General features: G+C 41.1%; 1 protein-coding gene and 2 long non-coding RNA genes across 18 annotated transcripts in view; 1 reads left to right on the top strand and 2 right to left on the bottom strand.

Annotated features, from left to right (window-relative positions):
* LOC309332595 overlaps window positions 1–22,734 on the bottom strand; it is a 417,968-nt gene that overhangs the window by 296,311 nt on the left and 98,923 nt on the right. The window lies entirely within an intron of this gene.
* Window positions 1–22,734, top strand: part of NFIB (nuclear factor I B) — a 296,978-nt gene that overhangs the window by 238,969 nt on the left and 35,275 nt on the right. For all 16 annotated transcript variants that reach the window (XR_014152063.1, XM_081845173.1, XM_081845180.1 and 13 more), the window contains exons 7-8: window positions 8,257–8,385; window positions 12,366–12,544. Coding sequence is in view for 15 of the 16 variants with exons in the window: in XM_081845173.1 (XP_081701299.1) it covers window positions 8,257–8,385; window positions 12,366–12,544 (308 nt within the window). In the remaining variant the exon portion in view is untranslated. The remainder of the gene's footprint in view (window positions 1–8,256; window positions 8,386–12,365; window positions 12,545–22,734) is intronic.
* Window positions 14,778–22,734, bottom strand: part of LOC309332597 — a 40,018-nt gene continuing 32,061 nt past the window's right edge. Inside the window, exon 3 of the long non-coding RNA XR_014152223.1 lies at window positions 14,778–15,619. This is a non-coding gene — a long non-coding RNA (uncharacterized lncRNA). The remainder of the gene's footprint in view (window positions 15,620–22,734) is intronic.

Below are 22,734 nucleotides of genomic sequence, written 5' to 3'. Positions count from 1 at the left end.
TAAGACAAATCCCTGCAAAGGAGCAGGTATATGCTGGGAGGGCTGGAAGTAGCGTTGTTGTCTATTTTTTAAGAAAAATCTTCCCGTAACTTGATTGTGTGTTTTTTTCTATTTTGTTTACAACATAAAACAAAACAGAGCAGGGGATAACAGAAGGGATAGAGAGGGAAAAGATCCATAATAAGTACTGTATACAAAGCATTCCAAATCATTTGTCCATTGCAGAGTTTGCACATGAGAGTCTTTGTAATCATGACCTGACAGGTGGATGCCTTCCGTATACCTCATGCTAAAAAAAACAACCAACCAGGTAGGGCCGTAAGATATTCTGGTCGTTGATTTTCTTGGAAGGTCAGTTCGCCCAATACTAGGAGACTAGTTGTTACAAGAGCTCTGTATGTAAGAACCGGTGTCTGAGTTACCTTTCCATCCCAATCCCTTTTCCTTTTGTGTTGCGTCTTTTTAAATGGTAAGCCTGAGTGCAGGAATTGTCTTATTACGGATATTTGTAAGCCGTTGCAGGAGCCTTCCCCCTCATCCCCCCAACTAAAGAAAAGGGTAAAATACTTTCAACAAACCCGTGTAAGAGGTTCCATGTTGCTGGAATATAGTTCAAAAATATGTTCATATCAGATAACCAGGTCAGTAGCTAGTTATCCAGATAGAAACCTCATTTGGAGGGGGAAAAAGGAAAAAGGCACAGGTAGGCATTAACTGTTTTCCTGCTGCTTTGAATTTAAGGCAATGGACACTTCTGATCATCCTCAGCAATGTCTGTTGCCCCTGGAGAGCTTTGGGAATGCAATTTTCCTCCTCCTCCCAGTTCATTGGATTCAGAAGCAAAGCACTGTAAATACTTTCCCCGTCTCTCCTTTACTCTGGGGTTGCAGCGCTCATCTCGCTTTATTGGCTGAGGGAGCTGGCGTACTGCTTCCGGGTCATGTGGCCAGCATGACTAAGCTGCTTCTGGCGAACAAGAGAAGTGCACAGAAACACTGTTTACCTTCCTGCTGGAGTGGTACCTATTTCTCTACTTGCACTTTGACATGCTTTCGAACTGCTAGGTGGGCAGGAGCAGGGACCGAGCAACGGGAGCTCACCCCTTCGCGGGGCTTCGAGCCACCGACCTTCTGATCAGCAAGTCCTAGGCTCTGTGGTTTAACCCACAGCGCCACCCGTGTCCCCTCCTCAAAATACAATATCTCAAATTATCTGATCGCAAAAGCTGCTGCTTTAAAGTCAAACCTACAATCAACCACCCTGAGATCTTCTGATGAAGGGCAGTATATAAATTTAACTAACAACAGCAGCAGCAATAATAATTATTATAATAGCCAGGACTTTTTTTCAGCCAGATCTCACTGGAACTCAGTTCCGGCCCCTCTCAGGTGGGCGCCATTGCCATTATAAAAGAATAAGGGAAGAGTTCGTGGAGAGTTCTGGCACGTCTTTTTCTAGAAAAACAGTACTGATAATAGCCTAATACTCAGTTCAACAATGGCTTTCTAGGGTCCCAGCCAGAGGTATTTGTCCGTTATGTCACCTGAGGACCAAACTAGATATGACATGGGAGATCTGTTATCAGAGTATCCTGTGATTTTTAGGGATTTTTAAGCTAAGGGATTTTTAACTGCATATTTCCTGTCATAGACTTAGATTAGGAAGCAGCATGGGAGGAAAGCAATAAATATCCCTCCCTCAGCATCACTTGAAAGCAGCCATAGGGGGATGCTAATTTGTAGGCAAGTAAAAAAATTGCTGCAAAAAATAATAATTAAAAAATTGCCCTACATTTGTCACTCAGTTTCTGAACATAAATTTATATCTTGATACTGTAATACTTACTACCATATTTACTCACATGTAATGCACATCTTTTTGGGCCTCATTAACGTCGCGAAAATTAGGGTGCGTGTTAGATTTGGTGGTGCATTACATTCGAGTAAATACAGCAATTCGCAGACACTGAAGACGGTATTGAGCCATGACTTGATCAGGGCAGTCATATGTTTATTCCCAAGGGGGAAATGTTATCCTGATGTATGAAATTAAAATTGATTGCAATAATATAAGCATGCTTAAGTTTAAATCTGGTCTTTTCTCCTTTTCTCTTTCTCCTGTATGTCTGTTGCTATAATATCCACAGTTTCCGACAACTGCTACAGTTTCCGACAATTCAAACATGTTGACCCAGATTGTTTTTTTAAAAAACCCTATGAATATAATTTTTTTAAAAATGCTAACAGAACATTGTGGCCCCAATCTACATACGAGCCCATAGTTTTTAGTAGCCTTAAATGTCCTTAATTGTACTGGATTTCAAGCTGGGTCTAAATGTGCTGCTTTAAAATTCATTTCAGTTCTTCAAAGGGATCTCCTAAAATGGAAAATTCAACAGCAATCCAATACACACTTACTTGGGAGTAAGTCCTGTATAACTCCATAGGGCTGTATTCTGCTGTTAGTAGTTTTTCAAACTGGCTAACACCAGGACTAAAAAATACTGATCTTACTTGATTGATTTGTGCTGTAGACCAATATTTCTTAGATTCTTAATACTAATACACTGCACTCAGTAGCTTTTTTGTTTAGTTTTTTTTTTACCCTAGAGGCATTATGAACCTCAGTGATACACCAGTTCTTAATGGACAAACAACATATTAGCCAGTATCAAGTGCAATATGTTTGGCTTTTACAATTAAATTTCCTCACAGCCACCAAGGCTTTGCTTTTTGCTTTTAAAGTTCTGTCTCTGTTGGTTATGAAATTATCTGAAGAAATGACCTAGATGATGTAATCCACAACATTTTTCTGTAGTGTATAAATCTAATAGCCTGTTGTTAGTTTTAGGTAGGATTTTGTAATTGGGTGTTCTTAACATTACAGAGTGATCTTGCTAGTACAGTTGTATTATACGTATATTCTCCAGCATATTGATCCTTCCAATTTTTGGAGAACATTAAGAAAGAGCTCATCATCATGACAGACAGGATGAGGAGGCTGCCCAAGTGAAGGCCTGTGTAATTCAAAGATCTCTTGGAACTGTATTACACCTGTGTGCACTGTGTGGTGCTGTGGTCTAAACCACTGAGCCTCTTGGGCTTGCTCATTGGAAGGTCGGCAGTTCGAATCCCCATGACGTGGTGAGCTCCCGTTGCTCTGTCCCAGTTCCTGCCAACCTAGCAGTTTGAAAGCACACCAGTGCAAGTAGATAAATAGGTACCACTGTGGCGGGAAGGTAAACGGTGCTTCCATGCACTCGGGCTTCCATCACAGTGTTCTGTTGTGCCAGAAGCAGTTTAGTCATGCTGGCCACATGACCTGGAAAGCTGTCTGTGGGCAAACGCCAGCTCCCTCGGCCTGAAAGCAAGATGAGCGCAACAACCCTGCAGTAGCCTTTAACTGGAGTTAACTGTCCAGGGGTCCTTTACCTTTTACCATACTTTGGTAATGGATCATAATGCTCCTTTTTAGTGGATGGTTATTGAGGTCAGCTTTGCCTGCATCATGATTGTTTCTCCAAGTGCAGCTTATATGCGGGGAGTGAGGAGGGAATTAAGGGACAATTTTGAATCCAAACCTGTCTCCCAGTTTGGGCAAAGTAACTTTCCTGCCCATGTATAAGCTCTGTACTCTGTACTAACAAACTTACATCAAAGTAAGGTAGTCCATCTCTTTCCTAAACATATATGAAGATGACGTCTTTTACTGTTCATAGGGAAAATAATCTGCTGGCAACTCACCAGTGCTTTATCCAGCACCTGAAAATGCTAAAATACAACCCAATTTGTAACGACCTGTGCTTGGAGTTTTAAGTCAGCAAGGGGTTGTTTTTTATGTATTTAGAGTCAGATACTAATCTGCTTTTCCCCCCTTTTAAAGAGTTTTCTTAGGTGTAAAAGGTGTAAAGATGAATGCTCCCTTCCTGCTTAAATTAGGGAAGACTGAAAAGGAATAAATATTTCAGTTAGGCTGGCATTGCCTGGCATTGCCTGAAATAGTTGGGTCCATTTGCAGAAGGTGTAACACGTGTTGTTGTTTTTTAAGTATTACTTTTGCACTACTTGAGAATTGCACAAAAAAGTGAAAATAAATCGATAGATGATGTTCTGATTGCATAAGACCATGCACATCCTTTTATGCAAGAGGAAACAGAAGAACCGTGATAGGGTGTGCCTATTACAGCACTTTGAACTCTTGCACAAATGCTTGTGGAATAACTCCTATCTATAGTCCTTCTGCTTATTGTTCTTTGGCTTCAATATAGTGCTCCTCGCAGAGAAAGATTTCATTTAATTAAGTAGCTTGAAGCTGCGACTAAATGGAGGTGGATTTGGGAATGAAACCGGGCTAGCTGCAGTAGATGCAAAACTATTTATTCTGAGCCTGTGCCCCTATTCCTTGGTGGCTCTCCTCCTGTAGATTCATGGGAAAGTGAACATGTTTTGTTGCTGACTGTGAAAGCCGAGCAGGTGTCCAATGCAGGCAGGTGGATCCTTGAACTCTGCCTCTCTCACAAGTTGACTCCAGGAATGTTCCATTAACAGGTGGCTCACTGATTGGGGCGACATGTGACATTTATCGAGGGAGCTCCTGGGATGGCAGACAGCTCTGTGCAGAGGCAGAGGGCCTGTGCTTTTGATGAGGAAATTGCTGAAACTCATGTCTCATTAGTGTTTCCTAAGGTTCTTTGGAAGCAAACAACAGTTTAATTAAAGTCTGACGTAAACACATTTCTGCACTCCTTCCCCGCAGCATTTTATCACATTAGAATTGATCAAAATAGTTGCCTTGGGCTGACTTGAGCAGATATACATCTGGAGCGCCATTTGTGCAAGCTGCCGTTGAGCTGGCTACATACATTATGCTTCACAGCAACTCTCTCTCTCTTGCCTTCCTTTGTAGATGGAATTACCTTGTTGGGAGATGAGTTGATCTAATGTTCTCCCCCCCCCCAATTTGCATAAGCCTTTATCTCTTTGATGTGCTAGTGTTTTAAATTTATAACATAACGCGGTCCAGACATGCATATTCTTTACCTTTATAGTATTATGCAAGAATAACTTCCAAGCTTTTAATCTAGCCATACCTCCGTATAATTCCACAACCAACTCACACCAGTTTTATTCAGAGACATCTATGGATGTTATGATCTTGTGTTGTATTAGCATAATGTTCATTTCTAACTGGTGTCAGCTAGAGATGCCAGCACTTAAAATCCTGTAAAGGTAAAGGTACCCCTGCCCATACAGGCCAGTCGTGTCCGACTCTAGGGTTGTGCACCCATCTCACTTAAGGGGCCGGGAGCCAGCGCTGTCCAGAGACACTTCCGGGTCACGTGGCCAGCATGACGAAGCTGCTCTGGCGAGCCTGCACCAGTGCAGCACACGGAAACGCCATTTACCTTCCCGCTAGAAAGCGGTACCTATTTATCTACTTGCACTTAGAGGTGCTTTCGAACTGCTAGGTGGGCAGGAGCTGGGACCGAAAGACGGGAGCTCACCCCGCCGCGGGGATTCAAACCACTGACCATGCGATCGGCAAGCCCTAGGCGCTAAGGATTTACCCACAGCGCCACCCGCGTCCCTAAAATCCTGTAGAGAAGCATTAATTGTTTATCTCTCCACCACCCAAAATGAAGGAGATATATATGTGGTTCCCATTCTCTAGTCTCCTTGACAAAGTCCTGTTGCATATTCTTTTTCAGTTATTCCGTATTATCAATATATATATTAAACCGAAGATGTAGAAGAATGGATTGTTACATTTTAACAGAGCATTGAAAAGATACTGCAAAAAATGTAATTTACAGAACATTAGTTGATAAAACCAGTGCTGAAATAAAAATTGTAAATTGAACAAATGCTGCGGCTGGTTGTGTAATATCTCAGTACTTAAAGACTTGGTGAAAAGAATAAGTCTTGAGCCTACGGAAAGAATAACATTGTAGATGCCTCAATCTTCAGTGAGGAGGGCATTCCACATTTGAGGCACCAAGAAAACCTGTTCTCCTAATGGTCTATACTTGGATTTGGGACATCCTTCAGAACTTAACAGCTGGGCAAGTTTTCCTTCAGATATCTGGGTCTCAGGTTGCATAGAGCTTCGTACATCAACAGTATAAACAACATCTGGTTGGCCACTGTGAGAAAAGGATGTTGGACCAGATGGGCCATTGACCCAATCCAGCAGGCTCTTCTTATGTTCTGAAGAACATCAGCGTGTTGAATTGGGCCTGGAAGTCCATTGCAAATCCCGTGGAATTGCAGTAATACGATTCCAGCTGGCTAACTCGCTAACCTGGCCACTGCATTTTGCCATAACTACAGCTTCTGAGTCAACAGCGAGGGCAGCGCCAAGTAGAGTACATGCAAAAAGCAAGATTTACAGTAATCTAGGGAGGCTACCATTTTTGTGCTTTTTGCCCTCAAGGTGGCAGCTGGGTGTGGAGCTTGAATCACCCCCATCGCAGACCATTTTAACGGAATGTCTTCTTAGCGCTGAGATTATATAAGTATGAAAAAGTCACCTTGCCAAAAGCAAATATTTATTTAATTTTATGAAGCGAATGTTTATAATGGCCTTTGTGCTGGAGTAGAAAGGATGTTGTTGTCTAGCAAAACGAAAAGGTGCTAACCAAAGAAGAAGGGTCCTGCTATTTACAACTCTTGTAGATGCAAGTTTATGTTATTAGATACTGATTTCAGTTATACATTACAATGAATATTCATTTTGTCTCACTCTTCCAAGTATTTCAGGGCCATTATGCTCACATCAGCTTGGAGAAGTCAGTTAGGCTGAAAAAGAGCCCCATGTTCTCTTAATCCACAACTCCTTAAAATTTACACAAGGCAAATGAATACTTAGTTTGTAATATGGCTTTTTATAGAGGTTTTCCTCTATATCTTTTGATACGTGCAGGTGTTTTTTCTGGAATGATATTGGAGACACACTTCAAACTACACTCAAAAACATTTGTGTGTCTACTTTTCTGTCTACTCCCAGCAAGTGGATGGGTAGGCGGTCTCTGAAAACTAATCATGGGAAGGGTTCCTCCAGCTTGCTTCCTGTTCATTTGCTTCACATTTCTAAGATTTCTCAGAAAATTCTTGGAGTCTTTCCAAGAGTTTTCTGAGGTCACTTCCAGATGAATCGTATATTAAGCAGGCATTCGGATTCGTTTTTGCAAAATTGTGGAGGTTACACGCTGTTGTTGTTGAGTGGTTGTTATGCTCTACTTTTCTTGCCACAAAAAGTCTGGATTGTGCTGGAAGTTGCTTTATCTCAATGAACACACCACTTATCTTTGCTGTGGGCTATGAAGGTGCACTCTTATTCTGCAAATGGCATGTGTTGGCATCTACCCAATTGTGTGAAAGATTCACACCAAAGTTCAACATTCTGGAAGCGCCCTTACAGAGAACTGGAAAAGACGCTTGAGTCTTCGGCAAGTTTCTGCCAGCCCCCAGCCTCAAGTTCTCCATAATCAGTCTGCCTTCTCTCCCCCCCCCCCAAATCGGCTCAGTTTACAGAGGCGGCGAGTGATTGCAGGATCATTTTTTAAGACTGAAGTGTTTCCAGCAACAATGAAGGATTCTGAGCATACTTAGAAACTTCTGTTACTGCCAGGAACCTTGGGAGTGGTGCTATCCATTCTTCCTGTTTGGGTGTACTGAACAAGGATAAACTGAAAATTTTGGTTTTCAGGGCCACAGCGGCAATGGATATGAATGGCTTAAGTCCCCCCTCAACACCCCCCCAAGGTTAATTTTAGGAAAGGGGCAGTCAGTGGATTCATCCTATTGCAAACCAGACTGAAATTTGCTGGGGGTCTGGGCTCATCTCAAAATGGGCTTTGTCAGTGGAGTAGAACCACTTGAGGTTTATAACCCCCGCTTTTGTGGCAGGCTCACCCCAGTAAAGTCTGCCCGGTGCCATCATTAACACTGCATTTGTTCCAGGCAAAAACTTAACACTTTTCTCAGATGTTTGATGAATTAATATGATTTTTCTGCTCACTAATAGTACATTTTCATTGCTGAAGTTTTTACTGCTGTTTCATTGGGTTTTATTTAGGTCACTCTACGGCTTTTAATATAATGCGATGTTCTTCTGTTTTTATCTTATATGATGCTGTATTCTTTTTATTTTTAAACATTGCTCGGAGTCCCTTCATGTGGTGGGTGACTGATAAATAAGAATGGTGCTATGTGATCTCTGGGCTAACATATCTATTATGTCGTGTCGTCACTGCAGATATGTCTTCTCCTACAATGAAGAAACCCGAAAAGCCTTTGTTTAGCACTACATCTCCCCAGGATTCTTCACCAAGACTGACCACTTTCCAGCATCACCATCCAGGGATCCCGGGAGTTACACACAGTGGTGAGGATGCAAGAGGGATGGAAAAACTCTGAACCCCAAGCTAGTCTTTCCCCAGCCACAGTAACACCCCTTTTATTGACTTAATGCTCAATTTAACGTTCAGCACAAAGTTATATGAAGGAAGAGATCCTGAGAAGTTCAGCGTGCTTTAGCTAGAATAAATCTCTTGAAACCAGGGGTGGGTGGTGGGGGACAGACTTTCACAATCCCACCCCACCCCAACATATCTATATTATATGTCACAGAAGTTTATTCACTGCTATATGATATAGTTTCCTGAGATGACAAATAATCTCAAAATGGATGTGAATCTGTAATTCTATGTTACCTGTTAGATATTGTTCCTCCTGTGTTGAAATTAATTATCATAATGACATTCTAGTGATAAAGAGATTTACATGCAGAACTTGAGTAAAATTATTTCCTTGAAAATAAGTTCAGAATATGAATGAATGAACAAATTTTATTACAGTCACAGACCAGCATAAGAGAAACATATGAGTAAAATAGCAGTTAGGATTTAAACAGGTAATTGTTAAAGCAAATAAGAACAAAGAAACAAGCATAGGATAAAACGTGAATAGAGTACGAGATTAAACACAGATAATTGATGAATAAGAACTGATAATTAAAACAGTTAAGGACTAAAAGACACGTAGTTCAGAATAAAAATAAGAGAATGCTTAGGTTATGAATCACAAAGGCTTATAGTATTGATAACTTCCTGAATTTAATCTTTCCTTTTCCAAGGGTCTTTCCATTAGTAAGCCGTAGAATACATTCCATAGGTGCAATATTAAATTAATAACACAATCTCTTGCATATTTTCTTGGAAATAAGTCTCATTTTGCCCACCCATGTAAATGTGTGTAGGATTGCAGCCAAAGACGTAGCATGCAATTTGAACAGGTTTATTTCAAAGGCTTAAAAAAGGGTGTTCTGAAAGGGTGAACTATAAATAGGAAAATGATTTCTCTCCAACACAGATTTCCTCAGTTGATAGCAAAATAGTTCCTCTCTGTTTCCTTGCTACTGATCTAAACTCAAAACATGAAAGGATTATTATTTGCTTAAACAACTATCCCTTAGTGTTGCATATTTAACTGCCGCCTTCTTTACTAAGAGAGATCCCAGAAGGACCTAACAACCATCGGAATCTTCTCCTTTGGGCACATAATACCCCAAATAACTGCACTGAGAAAATAATGAATGGGATCTGGAGGAAAGAGGTTGGGGAAATTAGCATAAGCAGAGGAGAGAAAAGGACACTTATAGAGGAAATGTGTATTTGTGGAACAGCCATACGACCCATCGAAGAAAATAACTGCCAAGGAAACAAAACTGCTGAAGGAAACACCAAACAAGATCCTTCAGAATGTCTTGCAGCACTTCACATTTGTATGTTTTAAAAAAAAAAAAAAATTGAAAGCATCTCCTTGAAATTGCTTCCAAGCTTTCTCCCTGTGTTCTACGAAACAAGCATAATTGATAGTTTAAAAAATCTTTAGTATTTTAAAACTGACTCTGCCACATAACTTACAGGATCTTAGGCTATGTACACAGCAAGGTGTCCCCTCTGACCCATGTTTAAAGCCTCTTATTTATGCTACTGTTCACACTACAAAGGGAACAGGGTGCCAATACACTGAAGCTGACACACATGTGTTGTCATCAGCGCATGTGCCGCAGCTTCCTGAAATGCACACACCTCAGCCTAACTGCAGCTTCTGTGTTCCAAGCGGATGGAAGCTCGTTTGAGGCACAGAACATTGACCAGAAGTATTTTCCAGGAAATACATCTGCATTGTGGCCAACAGCATGTGCACTTGACTTCAAAGACCAGCGGTGGGAGGTGTGCTGGAGCCAGTGTAAGCAGTAATGTGTACACAGCATTAGTATCAACTTTGTCTTTAGCTGAAATGCTGAAGATGGATTGTTGCACTTAGGAGAGCGTCATCATAAAGTTTTAAAGCAAAGCACTTAATATCTCGTTAGCTGCTGGAGTTTTGATACAGCGATGCGCTTGGGAAATCTATAGATACCATGGACCACTTTCTCCCTTTTGTGTATCATTCCACAAGGGTTGTCTAGTCCAGCCCCCTTGCAATGCAGGAATCTTTTAGTCTCATGCTTGACCAGCTGAGCTATCCTTCACACATTATCACCTTATATAAATAGAATGTGATTATTGTGTACATGTAATGACATAATTTCCATGGCTGGTGCAACAACTCTGTAGTAACCAGATATTATGTATTACAGTGGTTTTAGACATTACATACACTCTTGATAAAGAAATTTGTAGGGTGCAAGAGAATTCAAGAAAAAATTATGTGTAATGTACGATACTATACGTAATTTTTTTCTTGAATTTTCCTGCACCCTTCACATTTCTCTATCAAGAGTGTATGTAATGTCTAAAACCACTGTAATACATAATATCTGGTTAGATAATATCTCATCAGATGGTCAGCGGTTCGAATCCCCGTGACAGGGTGAGCTCCCGTTGCTCGGTCCCAGCTCCTGCCCACCTTGCAGTTTGAAAGCACTTCGAAAGTGCAAGTAGATAAATAGGTACCGCTCCGGTGGGAAGGTAAACGGCGTTTCCGTGTGCTGCTCTGGTTTGCCAGAAGTGGCTTAGTCATGCTGGCCACATGACCAGGAAGCTGTACGTTGGCTCCCTTGCCAATAAATCGAGATGAGCGCCACAACCCCAGAGTCATCCACGACTGGACATAATGGTCAGGGGTCCCTTTACCTTTTTAATATACGATACTATTTTTGTTCAGTACAGTTATTGCCATTGGGCAAGGTATTTTCCTCAGCCCAAAGTTGAATATTCATTAGTATTTTCACAATGGGCAGCTAATTATTCATAGTGTTATTGTTTAGTAATGCTTCCCCTACCCCCAACATACTGTATTGGCCTGAATATAAGCCACACATTTTCCCCAAATTCTGATTGTGAAAAGTTAAAGTGTGGCTTATATTTGTGACTTTATGCCACCGGCAAAATGGCACGGCTCCCCCCCCCCTCAGGAAGCAGCCCAGGAGTGTGGAGCAACAGTGCGCAGGCCGCCCACCGCTCGAAGCCTACATCAGATGAGAGAAAGGGGAAGGGGGGCGAGACCACCAGCGAAGCAACACGGCTCCCCCCCCCCAGAAAGCAGCCTGGGAGCGAGGGGCAACGGCGCCCGTCCTGTCCAATGCTCCCAAACCTCACCCAAGCCGCCGAACTTTGCGGGCGCAGCTTATATTTGGGTCAATACGATACATTAGCAGGGGCGTAGCACAAAGCATTGTGGAATCATTTGCTAACTCTTACGACTCTTTGTTTCCCCCACACAGAAAATTATTTTGGGCCATACTTGATAACTAAAATATGTTTTCTGTAGGGCAATAATTTCTATATTTAAAGAAAAGTTTGAATAAAGTATGTGAAATGTGATTATTTGGCCTTTTATGCCTTTAGAAAACAGCAATGGTATATTTAATTAACAAAATTTATAGAACACTTGATTTTAAGAAAACAAAATGTTGCGGTCAAATGTTTTTGAGCAACATGAGAACTAGCCTTTTCTGCAGTGGCTCCTCATTTGTGGATTGCTTGGCGCCTTCATTACATAGCTTTGGCCTTCCTCTTCTCCCAGACCTTTGGTTAATTAAGCAATCTGCAGCCTGTTAAACTGTGTGAGTGGTTGTTAGTTACTGTGGTATGTATTTTTGTGTTTTTATATTGTAAACCACACCATGATCCTCAGATGAAAGGTGGTATAGAAATTTAATAAAGAATGATGGTGGTGGTGGTGGTGGTGGTAATGGTGATTTTAAGATGTTGCAGATGAAACCTGTGAAGAAGGCAAGAAAATGGATCATTATTATTATTTGTCTGATATGGGTTTCTCTTGCCATGTCATGGGTGCAAAGTTTTACCGTAACGAAAGGTCCTTAACAAATTCTGTTTTTCTTATCTCTTCTAGTCATCTCAACTAGAACTCCTCCTCCACCTTCACCATTGCCATTTCCACCACAAGCTATTCTTCCTCCTGCGCCATCTAGCTACTTCTCTCACCCAACAATCCGGTATCCTCCTCACCTGAATCCTCAGGATACTCTGAAGAATTACTCTTATGACCCGTCCAGTCCACAAACCAGCCAGGTACTGTAGCGTGCGCACACACAAAAAAGTAAATCTGTGAGTAATCTTAGGAGGAATGTGTTGTATGAAAGTTCTTTTTTAGATCTGATTGTTGCACCTGTGGTCTACAAGCTGAGTCTTGCAGCATAATTAGTTCAACATCCTTTAAAAATTAACTATGGATGGATAAAAGTGGAACAATCACTTGTAGTCCTATTCCAACCACTCTTGCTTTTGTGGATCACAAATTATTATATTTGAATGATGAATAGAGGATAGTCCTACATTTGTTCCCCACCCCCCACCCCAGGAGTTCTGAACTCAGAATTATGCCATGGTTTTAGTCTTGTGAAATGATCTGTGGGGAAACGACAAGGGAATCATTTGTGTACCTCGTCCGTAGTTGACTATGTGAGCTTTGGTTGTATACAAGGTTTTCAAGCCTGTGGCTGGTAGAGCGTTCTTACTTTGTGTTTAAGTCACAACCGTTTATGGCAGTTAATGTGGGTGAAACATAGGGATGAAGTGCTTGCTTCAGGGAGAAACAAGGAATGTGCTAATGTAAACCCCACTAGAGAGAGCAGGCAATCCTATTTATAGACTAGCCAGTGTTAGATAAAATCCTCTGGAGTTGCATGCAGCTTTGCAGTGATTTGCATGCATTCGGCAAATCTTTGAACTAGTGGTGGTGGGGAAGTTAAGTTAATAAGCATTGCACAAAAACGGAATACTACATTTCTAGTTGTTGTTGTTTTTATAAAAAAGTTGCAAATGAATATGCAGCAGTTCACATGTGTTTCCAAAGCAGCAGAGGAGTCATTTCTAATGGACTTGTGTACAGCTGTGCGCAACAGCATCAGAACATGTCATATGCAATCTAGTCGGACTGAAATATCTGCAGTGTGTGTTATTACAAAGTTCAGTTTCTGGTTTCACTGCCTTTTCCTCAGTGCTCCTGTCAAGTCCCATAGTTCACATTGGGTGTATTTTAGGTGAATTGCCAGCAGGTATACTCCATAACGGATAGTAAAGCACATGAAAATGTATTTTAATTTCCTCTTTCCTTTATAGTTTGAAATTGTGTTAATTCTCTTTTTAGCACTTCAGTTCGTAAGCCACTTTGCGGTTCCAAAAGATGCGTACAAGAAAAGTTAGAGAGATACAATTAATAAAACAAGAACCTAGATACAGCATTTAATTCAAGGCAGCATAACATAAGTACCGGGGGGAACCAACAGCTTGACAGCCTGGCAGAATAAAAATATTATGGCTGCTCTCCCAAAGATTACTGGAGTTGGAAGTGTTTCCCCAGGAAGAGAGCTTTGCCAAACTGCAGGTAGCACTCATAACGCACTAGTGAATTCTTAGAAATATCCTAAAATACTATCGTTGAGTTTCAGTTCTACTGTAGCAGGCAGATTCACTATTCCCTGTGCTTTTCAGCCTTCAGGAATTACTAACGCTGTCTTGCCAGAATTGAGTTTTAGTTTATTCATTCTCATGCTATCCATTCTTGAATTCAGACTGGTGCTCAAGGATTTAACCATTACACCTGGGTTGTCTGAAAAAGAAGCAGAAATGAGTATGAACCACATATTGATGATACCTTATCCCATAAGTTTAATGTAGACATTATTCAGCTTACAGATAAGATGGAACTCTGTGCAACAGACCTGCCAAAGTTCAACAGCAATATCCCAGCACCACTTTTGGCAATAGACCTAGGATATAATAGCAGAAATGCCTATTTACTGTTTTGATTGTAAATCTGTTACTTGCAGATGTGAAAAGACAGAGCATGTGATTTGTATGCTATAGCAATAGAATTTGAGAAAGAAATAAACTTTTCTGTATTCAATGAAAACTTGCTTCCGTTGGACAGTTCCAAAAGCCATTGTAGCTATTGGACTTCAATGATGGAACAGTCTCATCCCATCCCACAGTAAATGTACGCTCTTACATGCAAATAAAAAGTATTAATAGCCTGATCCTAAATATACTTGGAATTAAGTCTCTCAAATTCCTTTGGAACTTACTTTCATGTGTGTGGATTGTGTTACAGCCCAAACAATGCAGAGAGTTGTTTCCCTTAGAGTATTAATCCTAATTCTAAATGCTGAATGTCCCATTTTAGTTACAAATTGATGTCAGTGTCTGGATTAAATCTCCCACAGTCTCATTCATATACGCCCACCTATTTTTTTGCTTAGACTGAAATGGAATTGGGACATGTAGAAACTGATTTTATTTTGTGTAAAGTTTCCATGAATAATAAAATCTAATTAAGGCATCCATTAGAAATCCTTAATGTTAATTCAGTGTGGAAAATCTAAGAGTTCTATTGTTGTTGTTTTCCAAACTGATGTCTCAATTAGACATTATTAAGCAAAAATATGCAAATTAAAACTGGTCTTTCAGTTTTGTACATTTTTCAACTATTTAGTGATTGCTTTTCTTACATTTCAGTTTTGTAGATAATCTTTTAAACCTATCACATATTAGTAAATTGATAATACTTAAGATTTTCAAGAAAACTTTCAACTTTATAATTGATTTCATACCCTTTTGATGTTCTGCTGACAGCAGCTGATCCCTCTTTAATACTGGGAAACATATATAATTAAGGGGATAACGCTCAAGCACCATTGTGTCTTGAGAGGAAGCATCTCAAATTAAAATAATGATTTACTAATAACTTAAGAGCGGCAGCTTTCTTTCTGTATAATATCAAGATCCCCTGCTTTCAAGTTTTTCAAAAAAGTTTTCATTATAAAGACACATTAGAAGAAGATGGCAAGGGCAAAACTAGCCATTCTGAATGTCAAGCAAACTGGCCCATTGCTACTTTATTGGAATGCTAGTATCTTTTCTCTATTACAATTTTTTGTTCAATAACTGCTAAGTTCTTGCTCATTGGTTTCATGTAATCTAGATTCCACCCCTCTCCAATATATGCAAGAGTTTCATATTTACCTGTTACTCGGGTCTTCCAATACAGTCCATTGTCCACCTAGCTGCTCGATTCTAGCACATCCCTTGCAGTTGTAAGCGCTCTGTGCAGTGCGGTTGTGAAAGTGTTGTAGTGATGTGACATTGCTAGTAATGCATGAAAAGGTCTCCAAAGCAAATGTTTCACTGTAATTTTTAATAGCTATCCAATTTTAATCACTATACCAGTTAAAAGTGCTCCGCTGCTGACAGCGACAGAACAAGCCGATCGGGCGCCTGGGGTGGCTCGCATGCCCTGCACCCAGGGGCAGGGCCAGCCACCCGCAGGGTGGGGCCAGCCAGGGCAGGACGCTCCACGGGGCCTCCAAAGAGTCTGCTTGTCTCCTCCCACTCAGCCGCCCCACAGCTGAGGGGCAGGCGGCAGGCGGACTGTTTGGGGCAGTGCAGAGCCTGCGGGCACCCAAGCTACCACATCAGTCCCAGGAGAGATGCGTGGCTCGTGCATACTGCAGACCCCACGGTGAGTGCTGCCCGGCATTTTGACACCCCCCTCAGTGGTGACACCCAGGGCGGACCGCCCCACTGCACCCCCCTTCCTCTGCCCCTGCCTGCTGACCACATCAGTATAAGGAGCCTATAGACCTTTGCAAAATAGAGTAGTAAATTGGCCTAGCTGTTACCCGAGTAATTCTCCACCATTGTTGAACCATTTGCTTTAGATGTTAGAAGCATTGCTGTTCTCACCTGGATCTCACAGTTTAAAATATCACATCTGTTCAACCGCAGCAAATGCCATATACACTTACTAACTCATTACAACACTGGTTACCACGCTGTTGTCTTTGATTTGGGATTTGGGGCAGCAACAGAGCGTGTCTTCATGGCTCCCAAGGTGGGCACATGCATGCCAGGTATGCCAGCCCAGTCCTCGCCACAACACCAGCCCATTCCGCTTTGCAAGGCTGGCATCGAAGGGCACATAGCTGTTGCGTCCTCCTCATGCCGCTCTGCCAGCGCCCCCCAGATAAATGGCCCCGGGGCCATCGCCCTGGCAGCCCCCCTCACACACTACGCCCCAGATTTGCGTAACGGTTGTTTCAAAACTACAGCCCAGTGGTACACGTGCCCACTAACCAGTTGGGTAAGCACAAAATGAAAAGAAATCTATCCCATTTTAATACCATTGTCCTTTTGAAAACATGAGCCAAATTCATTGGCAAGTGTTGGGCTGGACATTCTATCCATCGACGGATGGAGTGTCTGTTCATGAAAAAGAAATTCCATGAGCAGAAGCTCCTTCTGCTCATGCAATTGAGTGTTTGGATCCAACGAGACAGTTTTTACATAGAGGATAGGCATACTTACTCTAGTGAATCTCAGACTGTTGATGAACTCTACACTGTTACCTGTGATATTTTTCTGAATTTTGATAAGTTTGGAGACTGGATGAATAGAGATCGGTATTTTAAACATTGGGAAGGACAGACTTCAGGCTTGTGAGATTTGTTTTGTGTTTTACTTATTCCCTGAGATTTACCCACAAAAGTAATATACTTAGAATTTTCTTTTTTCAGTGGTGCCTCTGAGCAGCTGCTGATCTTAGAAGATCAGAGCTGAGTTGCGCAAACAGTACTTTCACACACAAATCCATTACTGGTTACTCCAAAATTTTCTTAATTTCAGCATTCTGATTTACGTTAAGGGAGTCACTTGCAGTAGTTAAACTGGGCGGCAGAAATTGCTGTTGATCTACCAGTAGATTCCAATCTGCTTTCTGCCCACCCTTATATTTCTGAGTGCATTGGAGTTATATTCTGCAAGATTGGCATCAGCATATAAAGTCCTTCGGCACACAATGATGCTAGGAGTTCGTTCTGTAGGCTGTAGAATTGAAAGAATTCTTTTTTCTTTGTTCAAAAAGAAAAGAAAAACCACATAGGACGTTTCAGTAACCAAAGGGAATTGTTCTATGCAATTGTATGCTTTCCGCCAGACGACTACACTTCATTACATGTAACATACAGATTTTTCTTTAAATAAATTTGGTTATCATAGCTTATAAAAACTGCACCTGTACAAATGTAATTTCAAATTCAGTTATACTTTTCCCACTTCAAAGCATATTCATTCACTTGGTTTTCAGGGATATATTGTGATAATAGTACTATTTTTCAGGTAACAAAGAACCTAGCAGTATTTACCTAAAATTGAACTTTCCCTCCTCAACATTTTTTGGTATCACTCTAATTTAGATTAAGATGACCATTCAAGGTGAATCACGTTGCCCACAGGAATTTTGAAACTAATTGCTTTACCACTGCACTGATTATACAGTGGTACCTTGGTTCTCGAGCTTAATCTGTTCCGGCAGTCCGTTCGACTCCCGAAACCATTCAAAAACCAAGGCATGGCATCCGATGGGCTGCAGGAGCTTCCGAAAAATGTTCAGCTTCTGAAAAATGTTCACAAACCCAGAACACTTACTTCCGGGTTTGGAAGCCAAGCCTTTTGAGTACCAAGGTACCACTGTCGTGAGACAATCACAGTATTCAGTTGGATATTTTAAGTGAAATCAGTTTAAAGATGCAGAGCTAGATGGGATTTCCACAAGGGAAACCCTCTGCAGGTTTCTCAGTGTAAGGTTAAATGCACCTTTTAAGCAGTCCAGAGATCAAAGAATGACATTTTTTTCTCTTTAAAAAAAGGGGGGGAGGCTGTGCCAAATGAATTTAGGGAATAAAAGAACACTTTGCCTTCAGGATGAGTGTTTTGGAGTGGGGAGATGTATGTGGGCTTGTACTGATGAGTCAAAATAGTATGTATTAGTGCTTCACGATCATTAGCTCAGTAATCCTGTATAAGGCAGGCCAATATTACTCTTGTATTAAAGATGGGGGACTGAGGCCAAGACAATGGCAGAGAGAGTGGTACTAGGAGCTGGTAGCAACTTCCTTACGTAAGAGGTGCTTTTTGATTTTAGTGAAATTATTTTTCTACATGTTATTATGTTGTAAGTTTTAAGACAGCAGCTTTGTGTCAATTCCCATGTAGCAAAGTGGACGACCCCAGTAAACTTTATATGAATTTTTTTAAGGTTACAATAATGATATAAGAATCAAAGCTTGTTAACAGAGTTAAAGAGCTGTGTATTAAATATTTTGAATGTCTTGAAGCACTGGAATTCTTAGATATTGTAAGCAGTAATTACTGTTTTCAAGCAGTATAGAAGTTTCAGATCCTATTTGTTTGAAAGCAGCAGCTGTTGTGAAATGGGTGACCAAATACTGCCTTTCCCAAATCAGTAGTAGGCTATAAAAGTGGTTCGGTTCAGCCATTTAGAGGGTTAATTTTCTTGGTGTGCTTGGAAAGGGCCAGGGTCCATATGAGCCATTCAATTTCTGTTCACTATAATCATTTGGGAACAGTAAAAGGTGATACATTGTTTCAGATAGTGTGGGCCTCCAGCTGTGTCTATTTAATTAATTTGAGCTTGCTTTTTTGGTAACAGAATGCTTAAGGAAGCAGTTGATTCTGTCACTGTTAACCCATGTGTTCCTTGAAACATTCTTTGCTTTTTATATTTTTTAAAAAAAATATGTTTTGCAAAGGAAATCCTAGTGGATGTTTTGAAGTTACAAAACGTTCTGTGAATACACAGAACACATAGTAATGGTGCAATTAGAAAAAGACTTCTATCACAGTTATCAAACTTTTCCAGAGCACAGGTACCTATTGTGAAGGTAAAGAAAACGAGGTACTCACAGCCATTCCAGCTAACGGCAAAAGCAATTCCCCCCATTTAAAACTGTAACTGCCTTGAATTATTGCTCATTAATATTTTTATCAATAGCACAATTTAGAGTCACAATCCTTGGTCCAAGAGGTGGTAGAATAGTCTGTTCTCAGCAGGGTTTCACTCCCTTTGAAGGAAAAAGTCCACAGAATTGGAAGAATCATCTTGGGTTCTGGAGGCTCAAGCAGTAAGACTGGGCAATACCAGCTTTTCAACATCGTGATGTATCACCAGACAAACATTGTGATATAGTGATACATCACGATGTTGAAAACTGGAGGGAGGAACAAACTTTCTTCTTTGGCAATCACTCGTAGCCAAGTAAGATTGTCTTCCATGAACATGGTCTTAACAGTGAGTCCGTAAGTGACTGTGGAGGCCAATTCTGGATCCACACGTCCTTCCACAGTGGGGACATTGGTTTCTGGGCGGGAGTTGATCATGGTGAGAGTTTGCCAAATGTGCCTTCCTCTTAGCAGGTTTTTCCTTTTCATCTTGAGTTCGAGCGTCTTCAAAGTCCGTGACTCCTTTGGTAAAGGCTGTTCTCCAATTGGAGCGCTCGCAGGCAAGTGTTTCCCAATTGTCGGTGTTTATACTACTTTTTTATAGATTTGCCTTGAGAGAGTCTTTAAACCTCTTTTGTTGACCACCAGCATTGCGCTTTCAGAATAGAGTAGTTGCTTTGGCAGACGATAATCAGGCACTGCACAACATGACCAGTCCAACAAAGTTGATGTTGAAGAATCATTGCTTTGACACTGGTGATCTTTGCTTCTTCCAGTACACTGGCATTAGTTTGCCTGTCTTCCCAAGTGATGTGATTTTTTTTCCGGAGACACTGTTGATGGAATTTTTCCGAGGAGTTGGAGATAGTGTTTATAGGTGGTCCATTTTTCACCATCATACAGTAAGGGTTGGTAGTATAATGGCTTTGTAAATAAGCATTTTGCTTTCCCTGCATATGTCCCGGGCCTCAAACACTCTGCACTTCAATCGGGAGAAAGCTGCACTCGCAGAACTCAGTCAATGCTGCATTTCAGCATCAATGTCGGCCCTTGTGCACAGATAACTGCCCAGCTTGGAGAAGTGATCAACACTTTTCAGTGTTACACCATTGACCTGGATTTGTGGCACTGCAGAGGGGTTATTTTGCACTTGTTGGTGCAGCACTTTGGTTTTTTGGATGTTGAGCGATATGCCAAGCTTTTCGTAAGCTTTGCAAAGTGTAGTACCACGGCAATGAAAATAATAGAAATGGGGTGATAACACAACCCTGTTTAACACCTGATCCCACGGTGATAGTTCACTTTGAGAGCCATTGTTATCTGCGATTGTTGCTGTCATATTATAATGGAGGAGCCAAAGGATGTTATCTGGGCAGCCAATATTCAAAAGGACAGTCCACAGGGCATTATGATTTAGTGTGTTGAAGGCCTTAGTGAGATCAATAAGCACCATATACAGGGCATAGCTGTCAATGTTTCCTTTTTTAAAAAGGAAATTCCTTTATTCCGAATAGGATTCCTCGCAAGAAAAGGGAAAAGTTGACAGCTATGATACAGGGTTTGGTTTTGCTTTCTGCATTTTTCTTGAAGCTGTCAAGCAGTGAAAATCATGTCCACTGTCCCCCTAGAACAGCCTTCTCAAACTTGGGTACCCAGATGTTGTTGAACTACAACTCCCATCATCCCTAGCTAGCAAGGCCAGAGCTCAGGGGTGATGGGAGTTATAGTCCAACAACATCTGGGGACCCAAAGTTGAGAAACACTGCCCTAGAAAGTCAAAAACCATTTGGGCATTCAGGAAGAGTAACCTCAGATATTGTTAGGAGACGGTTTGCTAAGGTCCTTCCAAGAATTTTGCTAGCTGCAGCTAATAAAGAGATGCCTCAATTGTTTCCGTAATCCATTCTATCACCTTTTAAAAAAAGAGAGAGATTGATAATTTTTGGCATCCCTAAAGTCTGCTGGGATCTCCTCTCTCTCCCAGATTTTTTTGATCAGCTTGTGAAGTTGTTGTGTAAGTTCAGTTCTGCCCACTTTGAAGACTTTGGCAGGTATCGTTGGCTTTGTTGTTTTTCATTTGGTTAATAGCTGTACACAACTCTCCCAGATTTGGAGATACTGCAAGTTCATCTCTAATTTGTTTTTGCAGAATTTGTGAGAGGACCTCAGCAGCTACAGGGGAGTTGTGGTTAAGGAGATACTGGTAATGTTCTCTCCAGTGCGGTGCAATAGCTTCTTTATCTTTTAAGTGTGGTACCATCTGTTGAGCGTAGGGGGCATATGTCATGATTTATTGGCCCATAGATGGTTTTTTTGGCTTTAAAGAAACTCTGTGCATAATGAGTGTCGGCTAAGTGCCGGATCTCTTGAGCTTTTTTATGCTCCAGGTGTTCTTTAGTTTTCTGGTTCTTCTTTGAACCTCAGTCTTAGCATTGGCATAGGTTTTTTTTTTTTTAGTTGTGCAGTTTCTATCTCTTTGCCAGATCTGAAAGGCCTTCCTTTTCTTGTCAATAATGTGTTCAATCTCACTGTCATTCTCATCAAACCATTCCTGGTGTTTCTAGGTTTGGTATCCAATAGTTTGTTCAGAGGCTGCAATAATGGATGTTTTTAGCTTGGTCCAGTGTTCCTTGATGTTATCAGGGCACCTGAAAAGCATATGGTCCTTAAGAGTCATTTGGAAGCAATCCCACTTAATGGGATCTTGAAGGGCTTGAGTGTTCATTTTGCGCCTTGTTTTCCTTCCTTGAAGCCTGTGTTGAGGTATAATCTTGATAGCCATTATGGAACATATTAATCAGTGATCTGTTTGGCACTCGTCATAGCTCTGGTAAGGAGCACATCACGGCAGTCTTAAGGTCGGACAATTACATATTCTAAGAGGTGCCAGTGGTTCAATGAAGGGTGCCTCCATGATGTTTTTAATTTATTGTTGTCGAAAGAGTGTGTTGGTAATAACAAGGTTGTGCGCTGCACATATAGTCAAAAGTAAGATTCTATTCTGGTTGTTGTTGCTAATTCCTTCTTTCCCAATGGTCCCAGAACACAGATCGAAATCTCACCCAACTCTTGCATTAAAATCACCCAGAGACCGGTAGATTCTTATCTGCTGTGGCCTTCATCCACCTTCACAGCTGTTATAACATACCTCTTGTTATCTTCCGCCTGTTCTGCCGTTGAAGACTTCTTGGATCATTCTTTGTCTAGCTCCTTCCCTTTGACCTTACCACCTTGGGTGACCCTGCTGGGAGTACGAGACTCACAAGGGTCATAGGAATGTGCAAGCCCACTCACCATGACAAGGTGATGATCCAGCAAGTGAGACTAACCCAATTAACAGAAGATGTGCCTGCCTTACACACTTCAGTAATGCTGTTTTCATCACTGTTTTGCTTGCTGTAGCTTTGCAATGTTGCTCTGAAAATATCCCATGTTGCTGTTTTATTCAGTAACAGATACTGTAA

This window comes from Podarcis erhardii, assembly GCF_964252035.2.
Source record: "Podarcis erhardii genome assembly, chromosome: 17".
NCBI classification, from domain to species: Eukaryota; Metazoa; Chordata; class Lepidosauria; order Squamata; family Lacertidae; genus Podarcis; species Podarcis erhardii.
Note: the sequence above shows the minus strand (reverse complement) of the source record. Positions and strands in the feature narration are given on the sequence as shown.